Source organism: Gorilla gorilla, chromosome 8 (assembly GCF_029281585.2).
Source record: "Gorilla gorilla gorilla isolate KB3781 chromosome 8, NHGRI_mGorGor1-v2.1_pri, whole genome shotgun sequence".
NCBI lineage: Eukaryota > Metazoa > Chordata > Mammalia > Primates > Hominidae > Gorilla > Gorilla gorilla.
The window spans coordinates 92,295,733-92,323,427 of record NC_073232.2 but is presented as its reverse complement, the minus strand read 5'-3'; the positions used below and the strand labels follow the sequence as shown (position 1 = coordinate 92,323,427).

The 27,695-nt window shown below is 41.5% G+C and overlaps 1 protein-coding gene across 2 annotated transcripts; it reads right to left on the bottom strand.

Moving 5' to 3' along the window:
• Window positions 1-103: 103 nt before the first annotated feature.
• Window positions 104-25,980, bottom strand: LOC101141562 (mannose-binding protein A). 2 transcript variants are annotated; one of them, XM_004049661.5, is made up of 4 exons: window positions 12,166-20,566; window positions 11,606-11,722; window positions 10,678-10,752; window positions 104-10,004 (listed from the first exon to the last, which is right to left on the bottom strand). In XM_004049661.5, exons 1-4 carry the CDS (start codon window positions 12,401-12,403, stop codon window positions 9,631-9,633), a joined length of 804 nt encoding a protein of 267 aa, XP_004049709.4. In that variant the 5' UTR covers window positions 12,404-20,566; the 3' UTR covers window positions 104-9,630. The 2 variants fall into 2 exon arrangements, with proteins under 2 accessions (XP_004049709.4, XP_055208416.1); XM_055352441.2 differs by lacking the exons at window positions 11,606-11,722; window positions 12,166-20,566 and adding exons at window positions 24,785-24,973; window positions 25,859-25,980 and having other exon boundaries at window positions 9,936-10,752.
• Window positions 25,981-27,695: the final 1,715 nt, after the last annotated feature.

The window sequence follows — 27,695 nt, the reverse complement described above, 5'->3', positions numbered from 1 at the left end:
ACCCATCTATGTTAGAGGGTTTTATAAAACTAGCATAATTGAAGTTGTATATTAATGACACAGAAATAGACAGAACAATGAAAAAGAACAGAAAGGCTAAAAATGGGCTCAAGTATGTATATATACACGTATGTGTTCTATATGCATGATAAAGAGAGAATGCCAAAATCATAGGAAAACAATGACTTACCAATGAATCATTCTGGGTTAAATAAACATTTAGAGGAAGTGTAAAATCAGATTATTTTATTACCTATACAAATTAAAATTAGAAGAAAATATAAGTAACAATTTATGTAGTCTTGGAAGGAAAAAGAGCTATCTAAGAATGTTATCAGACAGGGGAACCCAAAGTGATAATATTGATATATCTGACTACATAAGAAATACGTAAAACTTTTCTACTGAAAAGTAAAACACAATGTAAAAGAAAAGTGGTTATGTATTTGCAATGTACACAACAGATAAATCAATAAGAAAATAATGAGTATCTAAATAGGAAAATGGCATAAGAATGAGAAGAGGAAATTCATAACGGAAGAAATACTAATGGCCAATAGTACTGATACGTGAAAAATGCATAATCTTAGTAGTAATTTTTAAACCTTAATGAAACAGTAATATGTATCCCAAAATCTATGAGATAGAGTTACAGCTATACTCAGAGGAAATAAGTAACTTTGCTTTCATTATTAAAAATTTAAAAATAAAAAAAATGGGCTGAAAATAGTTGAACTAAGTGTTCATCTTTTTAAAACAAATTTTTAAAACAACAAAAAAAGAACAAAACAAATAAATATAAAAGTGAAATTAATGAAATATAAAACAAATAACAATAATAGAAATAAGTTGGGCATGGTGGCTCATACCTGTTATCCCAGCACTTTGGGAGGCTGATTGGGGAGGATCACTTGAGGTCAGGAGTTAAAGACCAGCCTGGACAACATACGGAGATCCTGTCTCTATAATAAATAAATAAATATTAGCCAGGTGTGGTGGCGTGCACCTGAAGTCCCAGATACTTGTGAGGCTGAGGCAGGAGGATCACTTGAGCCCAGGAAGTCGAGGCTGCAGTGAGCCATGATTGTGACACCGCACTTCAGCATGGAAGACAGAGCAAGACCCTGTGTTGACAACGACAAAAAGCAATAATAGATATGAAAAATTATCTCAGAAACTAGACTTTTTAAGAGTTGAATTAGACAAATACATGTTGATAAATCTGTATAAGAAAAAAAAAAGCCAACATATGTAGTAGCGATAAGAAAGGAGCAGAGATACGAAAAAGATAAAAAGAATTTTGAGATAACATATTCACTTCCTTTTAGGCATTGATCAGAATTGAAAGCAGCAAGAACTCAGGGAATTTGGCATCCCTCCCCATCCTTCCCTTGCTTTTGCTTTGTGGCCTGGGGTCAGATTCTACACTCCTTGCCCTGAAGCTCCAGGTGGTTTATAGCTCCCTGGCTGAGGAGGAAAGCGGCACTGCTTTTTATCTGATGTGGAATTTAGCTCATAATCTTGGTGCATTAGGCAAGCACGACCATATAACAGTGAGTATGATGTTAAACCATGTCTCATCACCTTCCCCTCCATCTCAGCCATGGTTGGGAGCTTCTACCTCTGGACTCCCCAGACCCTTTTCACATAGTGAATCCAAAATGTTCATGACCTTTTCTGATTCCTGCCCTTGGGGTGCTTGGGAACCAGATCCCATCAGTGTAGGAGAGATGACCACCCAGGAACTGCTTGCAGACAGCACAGGAAAGGGTCAGCACTGCTGGACAAGGTGAGGTCTCCAGAGGATGCTCTCACTGGGGAAAAGGGTCTCACATGCAACTCGGCATATGGCTTCTGGTGGTATTTCTGTAATTGTCAAGGTCATAGATTCTCATGGGGATAGGAAGCTGGACACATCAGGAGCTCTGGGCAGGGCTGGAGGGCTGGACAATGAGTCTTTTTCCCCACACCATCTCACATCCCTTGGTAATGACTGTGGGGTTAAATGGCTTTCAGGATCTTTTCCAGGCTGTGTAGGAGATCGTTGATTAGCTGCATCTGGCACAGATATGGGGGAGGAGAGGGTAAGTACGTGTGCTAATGTTTGTCATCCTTGGCTTAAGAGGGCACTGCCCTGCAGGTCCATAGGGTACCCAACAAGGGGGTTGCCCCAGCTTCATCATGCACCCAGTGAAGGCACCTTCTGGGACTTCTGCAAGAATCCTGTGCTTCCACCAGCTGGCTTCCCAGGAAGCCCAAGAACAAGAAACAAGGACAGTGTTGAAGCTGGCGGAACAACAATGTCATTTCCATTTGAGATCCCCTAGGAGATCCCCACCATCCATCTGTGCACCGGACCCTCTGCTGGTGGCCTGATGGGTCCCAGGCAGAGTCCCTAAACTGTCCTGAGTTACAGGTTCCCAGCCTGAACCCCTTTGTCCTTTTGAAATGACGCGAGGTCATCACACGAAAATCACAAGCATATACTTAGTAGTGTTCTCCAAAAGAACCTGATTCAGAGAAAAGTCCAGATTCTTTCCCTGCTGATGCTGAGGAAAGAAAAAAGTGACTGCATTTGAGAGAGATACCCAAAAAGTCCGCAAAGGGAACCCAGAGAGGAGCCCACAAATCCAGCCCCGACAGGGCTCGGGTAAGAGCAGCAGCAAAGTCCTGTCTTGAGGGGATTCTGAAATTGCCTCGGACACAGAGACCTGTGGAGGGGCAGGCAAGGAGAGTGTGGGGGTGGCCTGGGGGTCCTGCCCTAAAGAGATCACATTCTAGGCTTGGAAAGGAGACAGATGTATAGACAAGGAGCAGAGTATCCCGCCAGTCCCCGGGGCTTGCTGTGCACTGAGGGCTGTCGGAATCCAGCATGCTGAAGACCTGCGGACACGCAGTAGGAGCGTGCGTCTGGCCCTGGCCCCTGCAGGGTGGGGGCACAACCCCAGTGAGCAAAGCAACCAGGACAATCGTCGAGAGGAGGAAAGCGGGAGCATCCGAAGTTGCAGACAAGGTGCTCATGTGATCCCACCACTCACCTGGCTGGGCTTGAGTCTCTGTGGGTTTGCTGGCCTTGTCTTGGAGGCAACCAGCAGGGGGCAGCACGAGGCCACAGCACCAGCTGCACATGGCCACTGCTGCCGGGGCCTGGGATACTCAATTATCAGAGAAAGGAGGCTGTGTCCGTAACCATATTCCAAAATGAGTTTTGCTGTTTCTCTCTTGGATCCAGCTTAGAGCTGAGTTAAGCTCCAGAGAAGGGAATTGGGTCACACATCTTGGTGGAGGACTCAGATTCATTCATTTATTATTCATTCACTTATTCATTCAACAGTTATTGATTGAGTGTGTATGTGGTTCCCAGCCCTTTTCAAGGCAGTGGGACTGCAGAAGTGAGTGATATGGTCTTGTACTAATAACAACAGCAGGGACTAATGTTTGCATGGCATTTATTGCAGGCCAGTGCTGTCCTAATTGCCTTGCTTATATCAGTTCATCTATTCCTTCAACAACCCTCTGAGGTGGACACTGTCATGATCCCAATTTTACCAAGAAGGGAACTAACACACAGAGAGTGTATTATGTGACTTGCGCAGGTCACACAGGTGCAAACTGGTAGAACCAGGATTTGAATCCAGGCAGTCTGACTCCAGAATCCTTACTCTTTTTATTTTTATTTTTATTTTATTTTATTTTTTTTTTGAGACAGAGTCTCACTCCATTGCCCTGACTGGGGCACAGTGGCACGATCTCTGCTCACTGCAACCTCCGCTTCCTGGGCTCAAATAATCCTCCTGCCTCAGCCTCCTGAGTAGGTGGGATTACAGTCATGCGCCACCATGCCCGCCTAATTTTTTGTATTTTTAGAGGTGGGGTTTGGCTGTGTTGCCCAGGCTGGTCTCGAACTCCTGAGCTCAGATGATCTGCCCGCTTCGGCCTCCCAAAGTGCTGGGGTTACAGGCGTGAGCCACCGACCCCGGCTAGATTCCTTATTCTTAATGACTTTGCAACACTGACATAACTTAAGCAGATAGCCAAGATGATATCAGATAACCATAATTCTTAGAAGAAAATAAAATGGAGTGTTGTAATGGTGACTGGGGTTGGAGCAACCTTAGCTTCAGTGGTCAGGTAGGGACTCGGGTGGTGGGGGGAATGGTGACATACAATCCAAGACCTGGCAGGGGAAGAGGATCATATTAGTGCTCAATCTCTGTGGACCCCCTGGTGTCCTAGAACACAGCTTAGGACCCCTTACGGAGGACCTTTTGTCCATGACCAAGCACCTCAACTCCTCACCCAGTCTCCGGAGTCAGCCCGAGCCAATGTTCTTCAGTGGGGAGTATGCAGAGGTAAACCTGGAGACAGGCTGGGGAGGTAGGGGCTGAGCTCCCCAGTGGCAGGATGCTGAGAACATCAAGCACTGGGTTCTGGTTTCCATACTGGATTGCTGGTTTCCATACAAGCACTCAACACACACTCACACATGTACAACAACACACACAAACAGCCCCAAGCCCATGTGCACACAATTCCCCCCTCAAGGTCTCACGCATCCAGTGCCTCACGTGCTCTGAAGCTCCTCAGAGCTGTCTCAACCGCAGACCTCCTCCCTAAAGTCACAGGAAGCAGTGAAACCCTGGAAATAGGGAAGGTTTAGGTCTGCAGTTGGTTTTCACTAGCGGGGCGCTGGTCCATTGAGGGAGATTATTTGGGGTCTGACACTATACAGTTAAGCAGCACTCCCTTCACCTCATGAGGGGCCTGTAAGGAATGGGAAAATGCTGGCTTCCAGGCTCCAGGGCTGCCCTGTACGGTGAGAGGCAGGCAGAAAGCCACTGTGTTGTCTGCATTTCTTGGGGCAGTGGTTTCAAAACTGGCCAAACATCCGGTTCACCTGAGGAACCTGTGAAGATGACAGATTTCTGAGGTTTTCACTCACTGGGTCCAGAATGAGGCCAAGAGCCTATGATTTTGTCAAGCATTCCAGTCAATTCTGCTGGTCACTACTCAGAAGAGAGGTACAAGGTGGCACAAGCATAAGCCAGGGCAGGGCAGGCTGGGCTGTGGGTTGGCAATGGCTAGCCTCACCCAAGGCATTTGCTTGGTTAATGAATGGCTGCTTGCCCCCAGCTTTTTTGAAACATACACCTGTGTTTGCTGGACAAACCACAGGTTCATAGTTGGGGACACTGTCTACTCCTCACACAGTGGCCACCAGGGTTGTGAGCACCCTTTCCCAGATGGCCCACTGCCCTGATCTCCCCCCCTCTTCCCAGCAGCCCATCAGCCACTCAGGGTTACCAGGACAACATCGTTTTATAAAATCTACTTCCCGGCATCTCCAGCCCAGGCCCTCTGATAGCATCCAATCCCTTTTCAGAATGGAAAAACCCTGAGCTTTGGCAGGCTCAAAAGCACAGACCAGTTACATAATGACAAGCAAACAGCCTTCCAGGTCAGAGGCTCTGCTGTGACACAGAGGGCAAGTCCAGGGACTGACTGTGACCCCTGGCACTGGTCCCCCTCTGACAGCCACAGAGAAGGGAGGCTGGCTGGCACCAGCAGGAAGAAGATTTGAAAGATATGAACACTGGGCCCTCAGCTGGTACCCCATTCCCCATCTTCTGGCTTGGACATGGATAAAGTGAAGCAGCAGAGCTGTAGGACTCCGAGGAAACAGTGTCCTGCAGGCACAAGGCCCTACAATTCCAGGATTCAGACCCAGGCAGGAGCCTGAGCCTCGAGTGTCACAGGCTTTGGTAGCTGTTTTCATTCAGACACAGGAGGCAAATTGTGATTATACTTGCTGTGTCTCTACTTCTGCAGACATAATTTGAATCCGAAGTTCCCACCTTGAGGCCAAGGTATATTTGTCATTCTAATTTACCCAGACTGTCTTCTGTAGAATTCAGAAGCAGCTGATAAATATTTAGCCCACAATTACTTTGGACAGAATTGCCAGGAAACAAAAACTGAAAACAGGGCTAGGCACAGTAGCTCATACCTGTAATCTCACCACTTTGGGAGGCCTAGGTGGGGGGATCTCCTGGGCTCAGGAGTTCGAGACCAGCCTGGACAACATGGTGAAACCTTATCTCTACAAAATAACACACACACAAAAACTCAGATCCTGCCACTTTGCTCCTGAATTGGCTCCTACACTCTGGACTTGTGTGTGACAATTGATTCATTAAGTTTTAGAAGAAAGATGTCTTTAGTGACCTATTTATAGATAGGGAAATGGAGGCCCAGGAAACCGACATGCCACTGAGTACATTACTCAGGGAGCTAACCTGAAACCCCTGTCTCCTGCTCCCAAAATCTGAACTTCCCACCCACCAAGCCATCTCTCCTTCAGCCCTAACATAGTGCACAGAGACCGAGGCCTTCTTCTCCCCTGGGCAGGGCCCAGAGCCAGAGCCCAGGCTGCACAGACTTCTGAACACTAGCTTCCCTTCCAGGAATGCTCTGAGCATGGCCTTCAGGTTCTTACTCCATGCAAGAGGCAGCAAAGGAAGACTGCAGCTAGGAGATGTCTTTCAGCTCTGTGGTCCAAAAGCCAACGTGATAAATGAATGGCAGAGACATCTCAGCCATTTGAACAAACGGCAGGGCTCAAGAGGTTGCTCACAGTCATCCCCACTCCTGCAGTCTCAGGGGAATGAGCTGCCTGGGGCCCCTCAGGCCTGTCCGTGGAGTGTGTGGCTTCACTGGGTTCCCTGTGCAAGAGATGTCAATCATTGTCTGTTCCTTAATAAAGGAAGCTGCCTGTCCTCAGCCGTTCAGACAGAGAAAGGGAGAGAGAAGGGAAGGAGAGAAGTCGGGAAGGGAGGAAGGGAGTAAGAAAGGAAGGGAGGAAGGGAGGGAGAAAGGAAGAAAGGAAGGAAGGGAAGGAGGGAGGGAGGAAGGAAGAAAGGGAAGGAGGAAGGAAGGATGGGTAGGAGGGAGGGAGACTGTTTGGAGGGTCATCTTAAATCCAAAATTTTCCTCTTGTCCCAGGTCCTGGAAGGCCTAGATGAACTGAAGTTTCAATCTTTGGACTTTCATGAGAATCCTGTATCTTTTTTAAAAGCTGTTTTTCTTGGCATCTTTCTTGCAGAAAGAGAATCCTATATCTTCAGATTAACTCCACCTTCTCCCCAGCTAACACACACCAGGCTCTCATTGCTTGCAGATAAGAACTGAGAAATGAATACAGAGAGGCAATCTGTCTCAATTCCAGACTAAAGGAAGAACAGTGTGGCAGCAGATACATTTAGAGAGAGGAGCTCAAAAGAGATGGTTAGGTGCTGGATCAGGGAGAGAACAAAGCCTGACCCATCCAGAAGCACTGACCATGGCAATCTTCCTTACCATCAAATAGAAATAGGAGTCTTCATGCCCTGCCAGGTGAGCCGAGAGAAGAGAGAATTAGCAAGGAACCTCAAAGTGCCAGGGGGCAGGGAAGGAGGCTTATGAACTGGGGAGAAGGAGTACAGGGCATTGGTGGCATAAAAAGCTCTTAGAGCAGGAACATGAGGCTGTAGTCATTGAGAGAGATAGGAGGAAAAGAGTCCCGTAGAAGGAACTAAGAGAAGCAGTCTGAAAGGGGGATGGAAGAATTGGAGCTTGCCCTGCAAGATTTTTTGCATTTCCCTGACTGAGGGGCAATCATTGCATGCTGGAAAACCATAACAACCAGTTATGTACTTCACCCCTATGTGAAGTACGTAACTGCATGTTCTACAGTTTCATGGCTGAAGATATTGTCCTTTATGCACAGTGTGGAAAAGGAGGCATTCATCTCAGCACTGACCACGACAACCCTCCTTAGCATAACATAGGAAGGACGATGTAACCATCACTGGCCAGTTTTCTCATTTTCATCTAGGCTGTGAGAACATTCAGGTGTAACATTCATGCTTGGTTCTGGTCATTCTTTTGTTCTGGGTCACCGTATATGTGTGTCTTTTCTCCCTCTAAAAAGTTTCTGGTCCTTCCTTTCTCTATTTGCCATACACTATGGCTTCATATGTGCTTCTAAAGCTTAACCAGTGTCCTGTTCCCTCGGTAAGCAGTGTGGATTGTATTGGAAGCAGTTAATTATTTTGCTGTGCATCACGAAAATACTCCTCTCATTGACCCCAATTTTGGCACCTTTAGAAGGGGTTTTTGGAATTGAAAATTCAGTGATATGGCTGTTTATGTAGGCCAGAGGCCAAGGACACAGGTCCTGCCACCCTCACCCTGATGGTCCCAATGCCCTTGGCACGTCCCAGCCCTGCCCGGATAGTCCTACAGAAGAAGGACAACTGAGAGAAAGCATGCTTGGTATTCACTCCCTGGGATCCCACCCATGCGTCCCTGAGTAATTTTTTGATGCATCCATTTGACAAATATTCATCAAGCACTTACCAACCATATGGTGATTTTCCTGGTAGTTCAGATACAAAGAGAAGTAAAATAGAAAACCAAGATTAACTAAAGCTTTTCACAGAGTTAAAGTGGCCCTTAGCCTTTTTATGAAATATTTTCCCATCTCATTGTGTGAATGGCATACGGCAGGTGCTGGAATCCATTCCCTTCCCTTAGTTTGCTGCACGGGCTCTATGTCATCTCAGAGCCATCCACCCTGAGACAGCTGAAAAACAGCCATGGTCATGAGCAGAACTGTGGGTCCCAATGGCATCAGAAGCCTGCTCCGAAAGTGGATGGCATTTCCTGGCCAGCTGGGCCCGCATAATTTAACCCGTAGGGTATGAAGCTCACCTTTGGGGTAATTTTCCGCTTGTCTGTACTGATAATGGGCCCACTGAACTATAATGGGAAGAGGGTGTTACAGGGAAAGGAGGGGCTGCTGGGCAGGTGGGGGACTGGAGTAGGGGTTGGGGCTGAGACTCACGAGACTCACGAGGCCTGCAGAGAAGGGTACACCCTGCATGACAATTTGCCTCCTCACACGCAGCTGACACACCTCAATATCGAGTCAGCATCCTAAAATGATGCAGGAGGAAAAGCTGTTCTTTGGCCTTAAGGTCACCCTAGTGACTAAAGGGTGGCCACAGCTACATGGGCAGGATGAGAGGATTCCTAGGACTAACAACTGTTGCCCACGTAGGATATTGCCAAGTGTTACAGTCAGGTAGTGAGAGGTTGTCTGGCACAGCTCATGAACAACTAGAAACAATACCTGTGTCCTAGAGAGGTCTGGGCTCACCATGGAAGGAGTTTAGGCATTCAGTAGTTGCAACTCATGGAGAAAAGGAATAAGATCTCTCAGTGGCTGGGATCTACAGCCTACTCTGACCCAGGTGTGGCCCCACTGGTTCCTTCTGGTGGGCTTCAGTGTCTTCACCATGAAATGAGAGGGTCAGACGTGGCCCTTTCCAGTGTAGACTCCGACCCAGCGCTGTGCTCCTAGTGGGATGGTGGTGTCCTTTGCCATGTGCTGAACCAGAACCCTTGTGCCTGACAGCCAGCCTCTTCTTCTGTTCTCACCCCACAATCAAATATATCCCCTTCATTTTCCTCCCATCCACATGAAGGAAGGACTCAACACAGGGCAGAAGAAAACCAACATTGAATTCTCTTCCAAAGCAGCAGAGAGTTCAGCAGGGAGCCAAGGAGGGGGCTGAGGAACGTGCCTCTTCAGGCAGGAAACTCACAGACGGCAATGAAGGAGGAGGCGCAGGAGATGTCATTCCAGAGCCCGTTGTTCAGGAGAATAACGCAGTCCTCCCCTGAGCCGTGGTCATTTGGCTCATCCTTCTTCCAGTTGCTGTAGGTCAGCCTCCCGCCCATCAAGTACATGAACTGGCCTTCAGTTGCCTCATCTGTGATGCCCAGGAAGGCAGTGTCTTTGGCCACATCCTGGATGGCCTTATTCTCCTCGGCATTCTTGGGGGCAGCCACTGTGGCCTGGAGCCCAGCACACAGAGCCTTCACTTTGGAGAAAGGCATCCGCTCACCATTGGTCACGAAAAGCTTCTTCCCAGACATTTTCCCCAAGGAGAAGGCTTGCACTGAAACCACAAATGGTGAGTGAGGCTGGCTGGGTTTGGAGCCCAGCGCAGGACAGTAGGCAAGCAGTCTGAGTTCCCTGGGAAGCCAGACCTCTGAAAAATCACCCTATGCCCAGCAGTTCAGGCCAGAGCCTGGTCAGGAAGTAAGCCTCAGCTGCAGAGCCTGGGAAGGGGCATCCAGACTCCTGCAGACAGCCCAGACTCCCCTGGGTATCCCACCTTGAAAAAGCATCTGCTAAAACCTGCCCCAGCACAGGTGCATATAGGGAGACGGTCTTGGGCCTCACTGCAGGCTTGGGCACCAGGATAAGGAAGAGGCAGGGACAGACATCAGAGCACAGTAGATGACAAGGAAGGAGCACAGACTTTGGAGACAACAGATCTCCATCCAACCCTTCCCCTGCCACTTCCCGGCTGTGTGACCTGAAATGAGTCACTAACACTTCCTGCACCTCGGTTTCCTCACCTGTCAATAAAGCAAGTTCAACAACCACAACTGAGGTTGCTGAGAGGATTGAATGAAACCATCTTATGGGAAAATGCCACCCAGCACAGGCCCTGGTGTAGGACGAGTGCTCATGAATTAGTTCCCCTCCCACCTCCTCCAAACCTAGAGTGCGCTGAAGAAAAGAGTGAGAGCCAAGAACACATTGTGGGCAGAGAGAAAGCTCACGCTTCTTCGTGTGGTCCAGTTCTGATCTCAGGCTCTGTAGCTCTCTCTCTAAGTTGGCCAGCTTAGCCTCAGCAACTGCAAAGCAATAGGGAGAAGGTATTTATGGAGAAGACCTTAAGTTGGAGAGCGGAGCATTTTGAAAAAAACAAAGTGGCTTACTAAAAAGAATGCTTATTCCAGGAAAATAAGAATGCAGAAGAAATAAAAAGGGGAAAATGACTACATTCCTCCTTCCCAGCTATACCTCCGCATCCCTTCACAACCTGGAACTTCAGTCCTGGACCCCCGTCTCCACATACGGCTTGCATATTGTCATATTTTAAGAATTCATAAGAAAATACTCAACTCATTACCCTCCTTTTTGAAAATTTTTCTTTGTAATTCTTTCTCATTTCTCATTCCCGATACACTTTTAAATACCTTTATTGTTTTGACAGGCTGGTAGACAAATATGAATAAGTGGATTGTCATTATTGTTTTGTTCTTACTGAATTTTGCTCTATTTTACTCTGAACTAAGTTGCTGTGATGTTCCCCATCAGCCAGGGGTCCTAAGAGGCAGAACATTTTCATGCCACTCTTGTGACAATGGACGTAAACCTAACCCCCTAAAGGGCCTTATTTCTTCCCTGGCACCCCGGAGGTGCACACTGAACTGTTTCCACTGAAGAAAAGCCAGCGCCCATCTGCTAAGGGGTCTGATGAGGGAATGGCCCTACATGGCTTGAACATCTGCACCTGGGCACCTATGGGAGTCTCCTCAGGCCCCAAGTAAAGCTGAGAGGGCCGGGGGCACTGGGCCTGGATGCAGAGTTGGGCATCTTCCCATGAGGCAGCAGGAGAAGAAGGAAAAGGGGACCTCCCAGCTGGCCCTTCAGCTCCCCAGGCCCGGGACCCCCAGGCCACACATGCTGACATGTGCCCCTTACCTAAACTGTCCCCATGATCTCCTTTTTGGCCCCTAGGTCCTGGAATTCCAGAAGCCCCTGTGTTTCCTGGGGGCCCCATCTTCCCAGGAGGGCCCTGCAAACCTCTGAGCCCTTGACCTGTTGCAAGACAAAGGGAAGATGACCCAGTGGCTGTCACTCTTTTTTTTTTTCCCCCAAAAGCTCAATGCTCCATTCATGTTCACCCCCGGAACAGCCAATGAGCCAGTGATCTGACCCAAAGAAGAAAGACTCTCCTGCAACCTAGTGGAGGGCCTGCACCAAGGCCAGCTCCCCAACCAGGCAGGACACCCCTCTGAAGGGACAACCACACACCCCCAGTTCCTGTGTGGAAATATGGGATCCCAGAGAGTCCGCAAACAGCTTTGTTTTGGAGGCAATGGCATTTTACAGGGGTTGTTCTGAGTGTGGCGTGGGTCCTGATGAAAGGGGAGCCTCCCCAAGTCTGTGCTTTAACCCTCGTGTGGCAGGCTCAAGCACAGATTTGCTTGAATACCTGCTGGAGGTGGAGATTTAGGAAGCCACAGAAACCTGTCCCAGACCTGGCTCTCCCTTTTCCCCCTTGGGTCTATCTCGCCCATCTCTGCCTGGGGGGCCATTGGTGATGGGGATGCCACAGGTAATCATGGAGCAGGTCTTCTGGGTATCCGCACAGGCTTTTGTTTTGGAGCAGGAAGCTGTAACCACAGACAGGAGAAGGACAGGGAATGACGGACACAGGAACATGGTCCTTACCTTGAGGTGAAGAAAGTGAAGGAAGGGAATTTCATCCCATCTCATTTAAATAGCATTTGCTACCCACTGTGGTGTGCTGGACCCTGTGCTGGGGACAGTGGACACAGAGGGGACCATCACAACCCCTGGCTCTGAATGACTTTCAGGCTACTAGCGAGACGGGTGGGTAAAAAATGTGAGAGTTAGATCAGTGCTAAAACAAAGGCAGGTGCAAGATGAACGTGAGCCCATTCTCCCTGAGGTCCCACAGCTCCTGTTAGCACAAGTCTTAGCAGTTAGGCACGTCCTACTTGACAGCCCACAGGGCTTGAGGATTATCCATGAGCCCTGGGTACAGTGGTCCAGACAATGGTGAAGAGAACTCATTGCCTGTGTGAGCTTTGGCCCCTGGATTGCTCGGATTTCTTTCTAAAGTGCCAGAGGAGCCATGGTTTCCTTCTTCTTCCTTTCCTATGGAAGGAAAGAGCTGGACTTAAACTGGAGCAGGAGACCTGAGGTCCCACAAGTTCCATCTCTTGGCTGGACTTGGGCATGTAACTCAGTTCCCCGAGGGTCAGTATACTGTCTTTGTTTCAAAGGTCCCAAGGCAAACTTTTTAATTGTGGTCCCACTCAATAGTCATGTTCACTTACTTTATGGGTACATTTGTGGCATATTTTAAAATGTGAAGTTGAGTGCATTTCACTTGAAAACCAAAGGCATGTAATGACAACATGTTATAGAGGAAAAATTATTGATTTGTGTAAATAGGCAGATCTTGTTTGTATTCTAGCTCCATCACTTACTAATTTTGTGATATGGGCAATTTATATCCTATCTGAGCCTGTGTTTCCTCTACAATATGAGATAATTTCTACTTTGAAGTACTGTTATGAGGGTTAAATATAAATTACTTTCTGGTTTATGATTTTGGTATATACTATTTCCATGCGTGATAGTTATTTTTATGAATAAGATTTTAACAGTAAGCCATAGAAAAATACAATGTAAGACTGATTCTTAGAATCTATCAAAACAGGTAGTAAAAATGACTTAAAGAAACATCTAGCATGGCAGTGACTAACATTTTGAAAAGCTTAATTTTTCCATTGAGAACTACAGCCCAACACAGTGTCTGTGCTTCAGTGTTCCTCTTGTCAGGAAGGATAATATCTGTGATGCATGGACTAACTCTAATGAAAATTTTTATTCTTAAAACACAACATATTTCCCAGCGCAGTACACAAGGTCTTTGTGCTCACGTCAGCATTGGAGATTAATTTCTGGGAAAGAAGTAGAGAAACTGCTCATTTCTATAGACATCAAAACACCAAAGTAAAAGTGAAAATAAAGGTACACTGCAGACTTTTTTTTTTAAATGCCTAAACTGAAAAGTATACCTATCAGGAAACATCCAACTCATGAATTACTTTAAATATGTTTTTAAAACAGTGTGCTTGTTTTATAACCACAGATTCATGCTATTAACCTGATATTCCCCAGTGGTTGCTTTGTGGGGCTCAGTGCCATCCTTGGAGCAATAAAAAGCATTTCTTCTGCACCAGTAAAAAACTGACTACTTCTCACATAAACCTTGGAGGGCTTCCCTCAGTGGGCTTAGTGATCAGCAAATCATGTCAAATAACCCTTTTTGTTATTTTTGACATAATAATGTTTCTAGCAGACAGTACTCCAGAATTCCCAGATTCTTAGCTTTAAATTCAATATACTCTCTTGTATTAAAAGTCAAGCTATTTATTCACAGTAGTTCTTAGGTCCATGTTACATTTTACACATATATGTGGATGTAATAGCTTTTTCCTTAGAACTTTTTAAAAAATAGAATTCAGTAAAAGTCCTATATTTGTATTTTCTATGTGTCAAGAACAGATAACCATCATTAATGTGAGCCAAATTTGAACTGAGGAGCTGAAATTAGGAGGAACTGAAAAACACCTGAAATAAATCTTCAAGTAATGAAGGGGAAAGTTTACTTTAGAATTAGTGTGTCAAAAATGGGAAAATTGGCTGGGTGCAGTGGCTCACGCCTGTAATCCCAGCTCTTTGGGAGGCTGAGGCATGCAGATCACCTGAGGTCAGGAGTTCAAGACCTGCCTGGCCAACATGGTGAAACCCTGTCTCTACTAAAAATACAAAAATTAGCCGGGCATGGTGGCACATGCCTGTGGTCCCAGCTACCCAGGAGGCTGAGGCAGGAGAATCACTTGAACCTGGGAGGCAGAGGTTGCAGTGAGCCAAGATCACACCACTGCACTCCAACTTGGGTGACAGAGTGAGACTCCATAAAAATAAATAAATAAATAATAAATAAATAAAAATTTTTTTAAAGTCGTTGCTTTATTTTTAAAAAATTAACAGTTTCAAAATGTATACATGTAAAATCTAACTGGGAATACTTTGTATCTACTTGTAGCCCAAGATTAAGTTTATTCTCAATTACTAGGAGGTTTGCACAATAGAGTATATATTTAATCTGTATGACTAAAAGCCTCATTGTCAATGTGACTACGTCATCATTATCACATTTGTGAATCTCCTGATTATAACCTGCACAGATGGTCTATCTACAAGGCTCTGGGATAAGAAACTTGCTGTCTGTCTACAGAGGAAGCTGTTTTCACTTCCAGATAGTTCTGAATATTTGAAAGTACTTGCTGATTTAGAGTCAAATTATGTCTTGCTGTAACATCCACAATTTCTGAACTTACATTTGAGATAAACCATGATTAGACTAGACCATGCCTTCAAATGACAGACTCTCAAAATGTGATGCATTTTTTTTTTTAAACTGCATGTCCAGGATACTCTACCTGGAGAAAAATATAGCTCTCATTAACCTTGTCCAGACATTAAACGTATAAGAGAAAATCATTATTTTCCTTGTAGCCAAATTACTCTGCTAAATTGTTTTTAGGCAGGATTAATAAACCTTTACTGTAAAGGGAAAGAGGCTAAGATTTTAGGTTTTGTGGGCCATATAATCTCTATACAACTATTCAACTCTGCTGTTGCAGTGAGAAAGCATTTATAGACAATACACAAATGAATGAGTGTGTCCATGCTGCAATAAAACTTTATTTACAAAACCAGTCTATTGGCTGGATATGGCTTGCAGGCCATACTTTGCCAACCCTTGGTTTACAGCCTAGCTAGCTAAACACTGCTTGTTGTAGTAAAATCTTGCTTTTTAAAACATATGTCTCTCATCCTAGCATTGTCATTATGTGTGTGTGGTTTATTGTTAAATATGTAATATTTAAGGGTCTTTCCTATTTAGTTTTATTGACTAAAAGCTGTTTCATAATTATAATACACAGACATCCATATAGGTTTTTATTTTATCATTCAACCTATTAGCTAATCCTCAGAGTTGTTTCGCTTTTTATGTTTGACAGATGAACATGTCTAAAACACTGATGAAAATGTTACCAGAATATAAACAAAAATGAATTTTTCAGGTTAAAACCATTTTATTTGTTAGTAATATGTAACTATTAACCATTAAATAATTTACCAAATTATTCCATTACCTAATCCATATTGCTCCTTCTTGTCCACAAGAATATAGTGAGGTACATTACCAAATACATACCTCTGACTTTAGTGGGCCTTTAATGTATTATTAGAGGATCCTGATATCTGTCTTTCTTAAGGAAATTAAACTCATCCCTAGTGATTATACTTTCTTCATCTAACACTATAATATTAATAACATTTGAAAAAAATAATGTCTAATAATTAACACTAGATTTACAGAGTATTTTTAGGCCATTTTCTAAAATTATCTGAAAAATTTGGCCAGAATCAGTGTAAAATTCACATCGGAGCTTACGGAAGCCAACTTTATTCCACTCTAAAAGGACAACATTTTATATTTTTAATTTTATCTTTTAAAATGTTTTAACGTAAAGGTAGTGGAAGACGTTACTAAAGGAAGCTTAGATAGTAACGTATTTGTCATCTCAGTTAACACAAAGACCATAGATGGGGCAGATCTGCAGGATGCAAAAACTTTCCTTTTTCTCACCTCATAGTAGCCATATGGCTACTGCAATTCCCTGGTTTCATGTGCTTACAAAATGTCCTTTAGTTAAAAACAAAAAGAAAGAGAAAGAGAGAAAGAAAGAAAGAGAAAGAAGAAGGAAAAAAGATAGAGGAAAAATAATTTCTTCATGTGTCTATTTAAATTAACAAAGACGTGAATTGTCCCAGACCTCCCTGTGATGAGTAATTTCATGTGTCAGTTTTACTGGGCTAAGGGTTGCCCACATGGCTGATGAAACATTATTTCTGAGTGTGTCTGTGTTTCCAGAGAAATTAGTATTTGAATAGGTAGACTGGGTGAAGAAGATCATCCTCACTAATATCTATGGGCATCCTTCGATCTATTCAGAGCCCAAATAAACCAAAAAGGCAGAGGAAGGGTGAAATTTAATCTCTCTTCTTGAGCTGGGACATCCATCTTCTATTGTCCTCCGATATTGGAACACCTGGTTCTCAGACTTTTGGGCTTAGGTTGAACTATATCACTAACTTTCCTGGGCCTCCATCGTGCAGGCAGGAGATTGTGGAACTTCTCAGCCTCGACATCCTTGTGAGCCAATTCCTCCCAAGAATTATCTTCTTCTAGCTATCTCTGTCTCTATCTCTATCTATCTCATCTGTATCAGTATATGTATCTCTGTGTCATCTATATCTATCTCTATCATCTGTATCTTTATCTCATCTACCTCTATCTCCATCTCTACCTCTATGTCTACATCTATCTTAGTTATCTATCTCATTTATGGTTCTGTTTCTCTGGGGAACTTAAGTAACATAGTCCTTATCTTACAACTCACTTGCCAGCTTACCATGATTATAACCAAGTTGATCACTTCAAAGGAATACTAAATAATATATATTGTTTACACTAAGAGTTAGCTAGCCACCCTCCTCAAGCTGAATCTGGCCCCCACCTCACTTAGTAGAGCAAGCAAACTAAATGTAGATTATACATTTTTTACTCATTGAAAAAAACCCAAAGAATAACTTATCATGACATGCTAAAATTTAAATTTTGATATACAAATAAAATTTTATTAGAACACAATTATATTTATTCATTTACATTTACATTCTTTGCCTATGGTTACTTTTACACTAATGCAGCAGAGTTTGTTAGTTGAGACAGAAACAGGCCAATAAAGACCAACATTTTTACAATATGTCCCTTTACAAAAAAAAATTGACACTTGGTTTAGACTGATCAATAATCCTATGGGAGGATTTTATTGATTTTCACTTGTAGCCAACCAAGCACATTTTTTTTCTTGGCTAGGATAAATTTAGAACATCTATGTCCTTCCTTAAAATAGCCCCACATACTTGAAAGTCTGATTCTCTCATAACTATATTTTTTTCTCTGCTGTTAAAATTTGAGCTCATTCTCTTCAGAAATAAAGAAAGTAACAAAATAGAAACTAAGCAGTCCCATTTTTATTTTGCGATTTATGAGGGCCTATACCACCTAGTGGTGATTTAGTATGTATTTAACAACCAGTTCACTGAGAAAAACTGCTGTATTTTTAGTTTGCTTAATTTAGTGGTGTTGAATATTTCCTCTATGACCAATTTTGGCTTACGAATATGATTTCTTTGAATGCAAAGTTGGGAGGAGGTGAGCACTGTGTGCTCCTATGAGGAGTTCCATCTGGCTCAAACATAAACACTATTAACATCACTTTGCTCTAGACATGTGATTCTCCTTCATAATGATTCTTGCATTAACTGCAACATAAAAGTTACAATCATGATTATTTTTGAAAAACTCAATTTGTATAAGACTCGATAATATTTTAATATGTATACATTTGATAATAATTTTTATTGATTTTTTCTTCTTTTATACTTTTTTGTTTTTTTTGTTTATTTATATAGTTAGTTTTCACATTAAATGGGAGAAAAATTGACATTGTTCAATTCACACCCAGGGAAATTCTGTGTGAATGATATCATATTATATTTCTTTTAATGCTCTAAACAATGTTGTGAGGTAAGTGTTATCTCTGATTTGCATATGAAGAAACATATTCCCAGATTAATACATTGCCCAGTTTCACACAGGGAATAAATTGGAGCACAGGAGTTCTATATAGATAGACCTGTATGACTTCACAGAGTGAAATGGACGGATAAACAATTCACTTTCCAGGAGAAATCACAGGACAATGGATAACGGAAGAAATGATGGGACCAGGGTAATACTGGATGTTTTGTATACAAAAAACTAATTTGGGCAACAAATAAGGATATAAAGTCACTGAAGCAAAATATATATCACCAAATCTAAAAGAAAATATGCTATTGGTAGGCCATGGCTACATTATAAAAAACATTTCATTTCACATAAAGTATGAATACTATACTATGACTATGAGTTAATATTAAAAAATTGACCACATAAGAAATCGGAGAAAAAAGTAACAACACTGTGGAAAGCAAAGAAAATGACTGCAAGATGCAGCTATCACCACCATCTCCTGGCCACATATGGACCTCCTCAGAAGCTTAGATGAATAAAGGGAAGAGACTGGAGTTATTAAAATTTGTTAACTCAGAGTAAAAGCCTTCCTGAGCTGAGGCTAGACCTCTGAGGGAGAGATATGTTCCAACTGCTGCTGTTACCTCTGAAGAGGCACTTTCTGGGGCTCTGAAAAAATTGGTAAACTGAAACAATTACTGCTCCTAGGGCAAGGGGATGTTCTTGGGAGAATATCGGCAAGGACAGCAAACAAACAGGAAAAGGAGACCTATTCTTCCATTCTCTTGCCTATGTTTCTCTAGTACCTCCCAATAGCAGAACCTAGCAGGATCCCACTTGAAGGAACTTGGAAAACGTAGCTTGCTGATCCCCATCACAGCATTAGAGCAAATTTATTTCAGAGAAATGTGGCTAAAGATCAAGATTATTAGTAAATCAATTTTCTTACCTAATTTTTAATCTGTATTGATTTCTTAGAACATAAATATCTGTGATTACAGAGACCTCAGTATTTTCTTTTTCTTCTGTAGCAGCATTTCAATCTTTTTTGAATTTCTACCTCTCTTTCACTTCTAGTTCACACCATGTGAGAGCAATGGACCTAATCATCATGGGCAGTGGTCATAATATGTCTCAACCTGTCCAAAATAAAGATTAACCATATGGTTTATTTTGTAATATGCTCATGATCCAACCTAGTGTATTGAGAAACTTAACTAGAAATTTTGTTGAAATTATTGAGGAAAACAATGTTCATTTTCTGAAAAAGTAGCTTAGCTAGTAAGATATAAGCTCAGTGCTACTAGTGGCCATCTTGATGTGGAACAATACTGAGAATATTTCTTCAAGTAATCCCACAAGAAATGTGTGCAAAACAGAAAAGAGAAAGTTACAATGAGAAATTTCTTACATACTGTATTCAGTAGAGCCTCAGAGTAGCTCTAAATCTAGATACTTAAGAATACTATTGATAATAAATAACACTCATATAGCAAATACTATGTGCTAAGCATTCTTTCATGTGCTTTATAAGATTAATATATCTAATACTCACAAGGACCGTATGAGATAGATATTATTGTCCAGTTTTATTATGTCCTGCAAATAAAATGCCCTGACAAATTATATTCTCTCAGACAATCATCTTTCTTTTGTTTGCAATCAACATTTTATATGTATTCACTTATGTATCAATCCTTTGATTCCTCAAAATTTATTTAGGGGTATATAAATATTTTGCTACCACTAGAATTAGCAAAAATTTAAGGTTAAATTTTCAAACATGTTATTGCCCTCATCATACTGTAGCAAGAATTAGTAATCAATGATACACTAAGGATTAAAGTCAAGTCCTAGAAAAATCTCATAGTTAAAATATTAAATAATATTAAGTGATACAATTTGGTCCCAAGTACGTATTTCTAAAGAAAATATATTTTTCTTATGAAAAGTTCTACAAGATTTGATAAATTGAGATATTCCATTTCCATCACTTGAGTATACGGTTTCTTATTTGTTTTTTGATCTTTGTTGGTTTGTAAAGTTTGTTTTGTCTGAAATTAGGATTGCAATCCCTTTGCAAATAATTCCTCAGGTAGCTCATCTAAGCTCTGAAAGGCTACAATAGCTCTCAAAATCTCAACAGAGGGAAATTAAATACTTCACAGTTGTAATGATTTTCTCTTTATATATATATATATATATATATATATATATATATATATATATACATACTTTCTAACAAAGTATAGTGAGAATACTAAGTATTTGGGAACTGATTTGAAAGTCCATAACTATTAAAAATTGCAAGAATTTTTATGGAGCATATTTATTTCAGAAATCAGTATCAAAGCCTGAAAAAAGAAGTCTTAAATGTCTACATAATTCTCACGTTTTATATATATATATATAAAATATATGTAAAAATAAGAGAGTTGGTCAAAATTGCTCATATTAAACATGTTCCAATTACTACCCTACTTTAAACAAGAACCTTATAAATTCCTAAAATATATAAAATGTAAGGAATGGTACAAATAATGCTTCACTTCTTGGAGATGAAGTGAAGATGAAACATAAACCCTATTTATTTATCCCAATTATTCCATTTCACATACTCACAAAGGACACTATTCTGTCACCATTTAACCCTGTTCCCCAAAATCTCATAAATGCAGTTTCAAAAACAGCAAAACTATGCAAATTAAAATGTGATAATGTTACCAAACATGCTATGTAATTAGGGACATCTCCCAATGCTTAACCCTCCAAATAGTCATTCTGTTACAATCTATTACCGGAGGGTGTTAACAGTAGAAAGAAAGTAACAGTCATCTTTATCTGTAATTTGCTGCTTGCTTGCTTTGTGTACCATAGTTAAAACTATTCAGGACCAAAAGTGTTATAAAATTGTATTTTTCTTTCTAGATAATATGGCTTTTCTGTATCATTTTCAATTGATATCACTACCGATCTATTTTTCATGACTTACCACACACTGGCTTGTGTTGTTATTCTGTATTGATTTAGTTTATTGCTAGCAATGTAGCCAAAACTCTGATTTCCAAGATCAGCAGCTACTAACTATGATTTCTCACCCAGGAGCATGAGGAGGGAATATACACAGCTCAGTGTTGTTGTTGCTTTTTTTTCCCTTAACATCAAAGGTGTTAGGGAAATAATCAAGAACTACTTTTACTGTGAATGTCAGCTTGTGAAAATTGACATGATACAGTTCCAGCCTGACTCCCATTGGTCTCAAATACTTAATTAGAAAGAAGGCACACCATGAAACAGTTGGGGCTTGACCTTTAAAATGAAAATGGAATATAATTAGATTTGAAAGTGTAAACGGGCATAAAAGGGAAGGCTTAGTGAAAAATGATTATATTATTAATACTTGAAATTAATATTAGAATTAATTCAGATGTAAATAATGTTCTTTTAATTTAGAAACTGTCACACTTAGCAGAGCTAAAGGAGCATTTTTCTTTTGTCAGAAATGGAAATGTGCATAAAATATGTTTGTTTCAACCTTTACAAAAGTGTCCTTCAGATCCCATAATGTATTACTAAATAAAACTAAAATCTAGCCTGAAAAATCTCCATACTCACATACTTAGCAGGTAAACAAACTAAAAGTCTAAGTTTAGTAGTATGTGTCCCCGTAACAACAGCTTAGTCTCAGCCAATCCCAGTAGCTACACTTTAACCACTCATAGGCGGCCAACTGGTTAAACCTTGTTTAAATAAGGCAAATGCTGAGCTGTAACCAATCCAGCTATTTCTGTACCTCAGTTTCGGTTTCTGCACATTACATTTTTTTCCCGTAGATATTTGACCATGTGACAGTGCCAAAGTCTCTCTGAAATTTCTTTGATTCTAAGGGCTGATTTGCAAATCATTTTTTTCTTTTCTCAAGTAAACTCTCTTAAATTTGTCTAAAGTTTTTCTTTTAACAGTATCAATAATTTACATATTTTGGAGGTGGGGAATAAGAATATACCTCATAGCACCTGGGTCCCAATACACTTTAAACAAGAGAGGTTTCCAAGAAAATTGAGTGAAATATAACAGGCTTTCTCTAGGACTGGCCCACAAAGAAGGGCATTACATAATGATAAAGTGTTGAATTGAACAAGAAAACTTCACTATTCTAAATATAAATATTTATGCATCCAAAACAGGAGAACCCAGATTCATAAAGCAAGTTCTTAGAGACCTTCAAAGAGACTTAGACTCCCACAAAATAGTAGTGACAGAAAAATGCAAAGTTAGGTAAATTGATAAGCATCATTTCATGTATCTATTATCTCTTTGTTAATAGTTCTCATTGCACTTTAAAAAAGGCTAGTTAAAATGTTTAAGCATTTCATAAACGTTCAATTCAAAATAGAATAACCTGCTGCTAAATGACTTTTAGGTAAATAATGAACTTAAGGCCAAAATTAAGAAGTTCTTTGAAACGAATGAGAAAAAAGATACAACATACCAGAATCTCTGGGACACAATCAAGGCGGTGTTAAGATGGAAATTTACAGCACTAAATACCCACAACAAAAAGTTAGAAATATTTCAATTTAACAACCTAACATCACAACTAAAATAACAAAAGAACCAACAAAAAACCAGCCCCAAAGCCAGCAGAAGACAGTAAATAACCAAAATCAGAGCTGAACTGAAGGAGATTGAAACACAAAAGTATTCAAAAGATCAGTGAATCCAGGAGTTGGCTTTTTGCAAAAAAATCAATAAAATAGAAACACTGCCAGCTAGACTAATAAGAGAGAAAATCCATATATAACACAATCAGAAACAATGGAGGAGATATTACCACTGACTCCAAAGAAATACAAATAACCATCAGAGAATATTATGAATACCTCTATGCACACACAAGAAAATCTAGAAGAAATGGATAAATTCCTGGACACATACACCCTCCCAAGACTGAGACAGGAAGAAATTTTGAATCCCTGAAGAGGCCAATAGTGAATGAGCTCTGAAACTGAATCAGTAACAAATAGCCTACCAAAAAATAAAAAAAATTAAAAAAAATAAAAGCCCAAGACCAGACAGATTCACAGCTGAATTCTACCAGATGAACAAAGAAGAGCTAGTACCATTCCTGCTGAAACTATTCCAAAAAATTGAGGAGGAGGGACTCCTTCTCCTTCATACCTCATTATGTGAGGCCAGAATCATTCTGATACCAAAACCTGGCAGAGACACAATAAAAAAAGGAAACTTCAGGCAAATATCCTTGATGAACATTGATGAAAAAATTCTCAACAAAACTCAGCAACTGAATCCAGCAGCACATCAAAAAGCTTATCCATCACAGTTAAGTAGGCTTTATCCCTGGGATGCAAGGTTGGTTCAACATACAGAAATCAATAAATGTGATTTGTCACATAAAGAGAACTAAAGACAAAAACCACATTATTATCTCAATAGATGCAGAAAAGGCTTTTGATAAAAACCAACATCCAGCCGGGTGCGGTGGCCCACGCCTGTAATCCCAGCACTTTGGGAGGCTGAGGCTGGTGGATCACGAGGTCAGGAGATCAAGACCATCCTGGCTAACATGGTGAAAGCCCGTCTTTACTAAAAATATAAAAAATTAGCCAGGCGTGGTGGCAGGCGCCTCTAGTCCCAGCTACTTGGGAGGCTGAGGCAGGAGAATGGTGTCAACCTGGAAGGCAGAGCTTGCAGTGAGCCGAGATCATGCCACTGCGCTCCAGCCTGGGTGACAGAGTGAGACTCCATCTCAAAAAAAAAAAAAGAAGAGAGATGCCATGTGTACAAAAATCAATACATATTTATGAACTTTTTTTCATAAAAAGTAAGCCTCTGCCTCAAAAAAAAAAGGAAAAGAAAATATGGATGCTCCAAAGATAAAGAAAAGCCTCAATCCAACTATATTATTGCAATAACAAGAGATTTCAGAGTGTACATTGCCATTCTACCACTGGAAGTTTGTTTCATCTTCCCTCACACTTGGAAAGGTCGCCATCTCCCAAAGCAGGCAAATTCTCACAGGAAAAAGAGAAAACGCGCACTTCCACCAGCATGTGGCTTCGTAAGGGCAAGCATGTGCACCTGGCACATAGGAGGTACGTGCTATTTGTTAAATGATATGTTCACAGTGACTAGGCCTGCTACGCCCTTCCAAGGAACATGCTTGGCAAAGCCATACAGCAGTCAGGATAAGATATGTATCACATCCTTATCTCTGGGAACTTACCCTTTTCTGAAGTTATAGCTAACTTAGTAAAAGTATAAGAGAAGTAACATGATATGACAAAATTTAACATGTTCCACTCAAGAAAACAACAAACACACGCATGTCCCTCAGATGACAACAGCCATGCCAACTCTATGTCTGTGGTGGCATCCCCTACCTGACACGATCATCACAGGGCCTCTGATGTCAGTCAACTTCTGCCAATGAAGTTCTGAATGAGGCATTATATCAAAGTGCTCTTTCCAACTTTGGAGGCCCCGTCACCACTACCACTATTGGTGGGGGCTCTAGTGGAGTTCGATCAACCACTGGAATACGATGCTTTTTTGTCTTCAAATCCTGAGTCCTATTCATTAAAAAAAAAAACCAAACAAAAAAGTAAACTCACTTTCAAAATAGAGTAAAAGTAGACTTTTAAAATATACTTATAGATATGAGTACTTTCGTATATTTTATAGAGTATAACAGACAATATATAAATATAATTAACTTGTCAATTAACTTGTTAACTTTTGAGCCCCATCCAAATAACTGCTGTTCAATAAAGATGTAACAAGATAACCTCAATAGTATAGAGTTGAAAATTAAACACTCCTTAAATCTGACTGTTTTATGAGTGATTTTAATAATTTTTTAAAAACCAAAAGGTAAGTACTGAGGCAGTGCATCATAACAGATAAGAGCAGAGGCTCTGGAGTTAAATTTGGCTCTCCTACTTACTGGTTATACGATTGGAGGTAACTTGTTTTCTTGACCTCAGTTTTCTTGTCCATAAAAAGAGGGCAAGAATGATTCCTACTCTGGTAAGGCTGCTGGAAGGATTTAGTTGAATAATGTTTAAAGTACACTGCTAAGAATATCATAAGGACTCACTCAATAAAGCTATGTTAGTATTAAATATTGTAATTTTTGTATTTTATATTACAACTTTGTAAAACATATTCAGTGGGAAAAAGCACACTTATCACCACAGAAACAGTTTAAAGTTTAGGAAGAATCAAATTCTATAAATTCTTGTATCTTGGGCAAGAAACACCAACCAGTGTGCAGATGCTGGAGGCAAGGCAGCTTCTATGGGAAGTCTTCTCACATTTTAGTAAAAGCCACACAGCATGCATCTCCACGTCCTTTGGAGCTGGACTAGACTTGTGAATCCAAATGTCACCTGTGAGAGGCTCCTACTATTTAAAAAGAATCGATGAAAGAAGCATCAGACTGTAGCTAAACATACCTGTGAAAGGATCGAGCCATCCACACAGCAGACTGAACTGCAAAAGCTTTGGGATTTCTCTTCGGGGCATCTTCTTCGTCTCCTAGCTGGAGATCCTGCAGATGCCGCTTCTTTTTCTTTTCATCTTTGGGTCCACTGTTTTTCTTTCTTTGTTTCTTCTGGTTCTTAGTCTCCATAGTGGCTATTTACCAATAACAAGTAACTCTAACCTACAAGGAAGAAGGTTGGGGTAAGGAGGTGGGAGAAGCATTTTACAATCCAGGCAATACCCAGGGAAAAACATTAAATTTCATTTATTTCTTTATGAAGACATGATGTATTTGTTCACTGAACAAGGGTAGAAACTGCTTAACCCTCCCCAATTTCATTTATCTCTGTTATGCTATAAATTAGATGAGTTACTTCTGCTAAGATTACACTTTATGATTAAGTTACTTTTTATTCGTCTTAAGTGTCAACATCATCAGTATCTATTTCTGCAAGGATAGAAATATTCTGTATCTGTACTTTTCCGCCATTTAGCCATTAGCCACATGTGATTACTGAAAATGTACTTAGAGAAACTGAAAAAAATGAATTTTTAATTAATTTCATTCCAACTCTAAATAGTCACATGTGGCTACCATACTAGACAGCTCAGACCTAGATATTGACTGGACTAATGAAGTGGTTTCCTAACTTAAACCAAAACTTAAATTTTAATAAAAACTTTAAAATGTTTTTATGAACTTCCAATAGGATCGCAGCATTACTTTTAGTACCTGTTGACTCTGTAAAACTCCTAAATTACAACTCATCTACATACATTTGAAAAATAGCAATATCTGCATGTGTGAGATATGACTGGTTCTAAATGATGCCTGGAGACCCCATGGACTTAGAGACCCTTCAAGTGATTTCTGAGGTACCTGGGAATCTGTGGCCAATAAATTGGTAATCACTGAATTAGTGAGTTTTTTTTTTAGAATATCGGGCTGCATAAAATCTGACAGCTTGATTGAAAAAAAGCGGGGCAGGGTGCCACTTCATTCAATTAAGGTCCTGTATTAATTCCCTTTAATAAATGTTTGTGTCTGTCTATGATGTGCTAGCCACTGTGCCAGTAAATGGATATACCTATGATCTGACTTGCAGAGAATCCAAACTAGTATCTTTCGTGCCATGCAATCAGGGCTACATTGCAAGGCTGCACAGGGTGCTACTGGGGCACAGAGGTGAGTCAGAGGCTTCCCACAGACACACACACGAGCGGAAACAGAAAGTCTTTATATATCACCATAATGTCAAGGAACACCAGCCGGGAGTTAGGAGAGCTGGGCACTAGGAACTCTTTGAAACCGAATAGCTCTGTGATTTCAGAGATTATGTTGCTTCTCTACTATATTTTAGTTCCGAACTTGTACTAATGTTTCTCTCCCTTTTCTTCTTGGTGGGAAAAGCACAATTTGGGGTCAACACATTCGGCTCAGGTCTAAGTCGCCTGCCGGGACCACGTCGCCAAGAAACCACGTCTCCCCGACACCTTCCCTCCCCGTCCGGGCTCTCTGCAGAGATTCACCCCGTCCCTCTCCCAACGACCCCCGGGCACACCTCTGGCAGATGCGAAATATGCTGCTCCTGGGGAGCAAAGATGAGCCGGAGGAACTTCCCACGCGCACGACTCGCGATCTTCCCAGTGCCCCAGAGCCAGGGACCCCACCGCCGCCTACCCCAGCCCGCGGCACCACCGAACCTGCTCACAACTGCAACTGCTCAGGTCCGCTTGGACACCGCGGGAAACGGAAATTCACTGCCGCGCCGACTCGCCGGGAGGGAAACAAAAGGCAGAAAAAAAAGA

Coding starts and splice junctions, on each gene's coding strand:
- LOC101141562 (XM_004049661.5), bottom strand. CDS start 12,403: ATGAGATGGGATGAAATTCCCTTCCTTCACTTTCTTCACCTCAAGGTA. Junction 11,723..12,165: donor GGGGGAAAAGGGAGAGCCAG/GTCTGGGACAGG, acceptor GTCTTGCAACAG/GTCAAGGGCTCAGAGGTTTG. Junction 10,005..10,677: donor ACTGGACCACACGAAGAAGC/GTGAGCTTTCTC, acceptor TTGTGGTTTCAG/TGCAAGCCTTCTCCTTGGGG.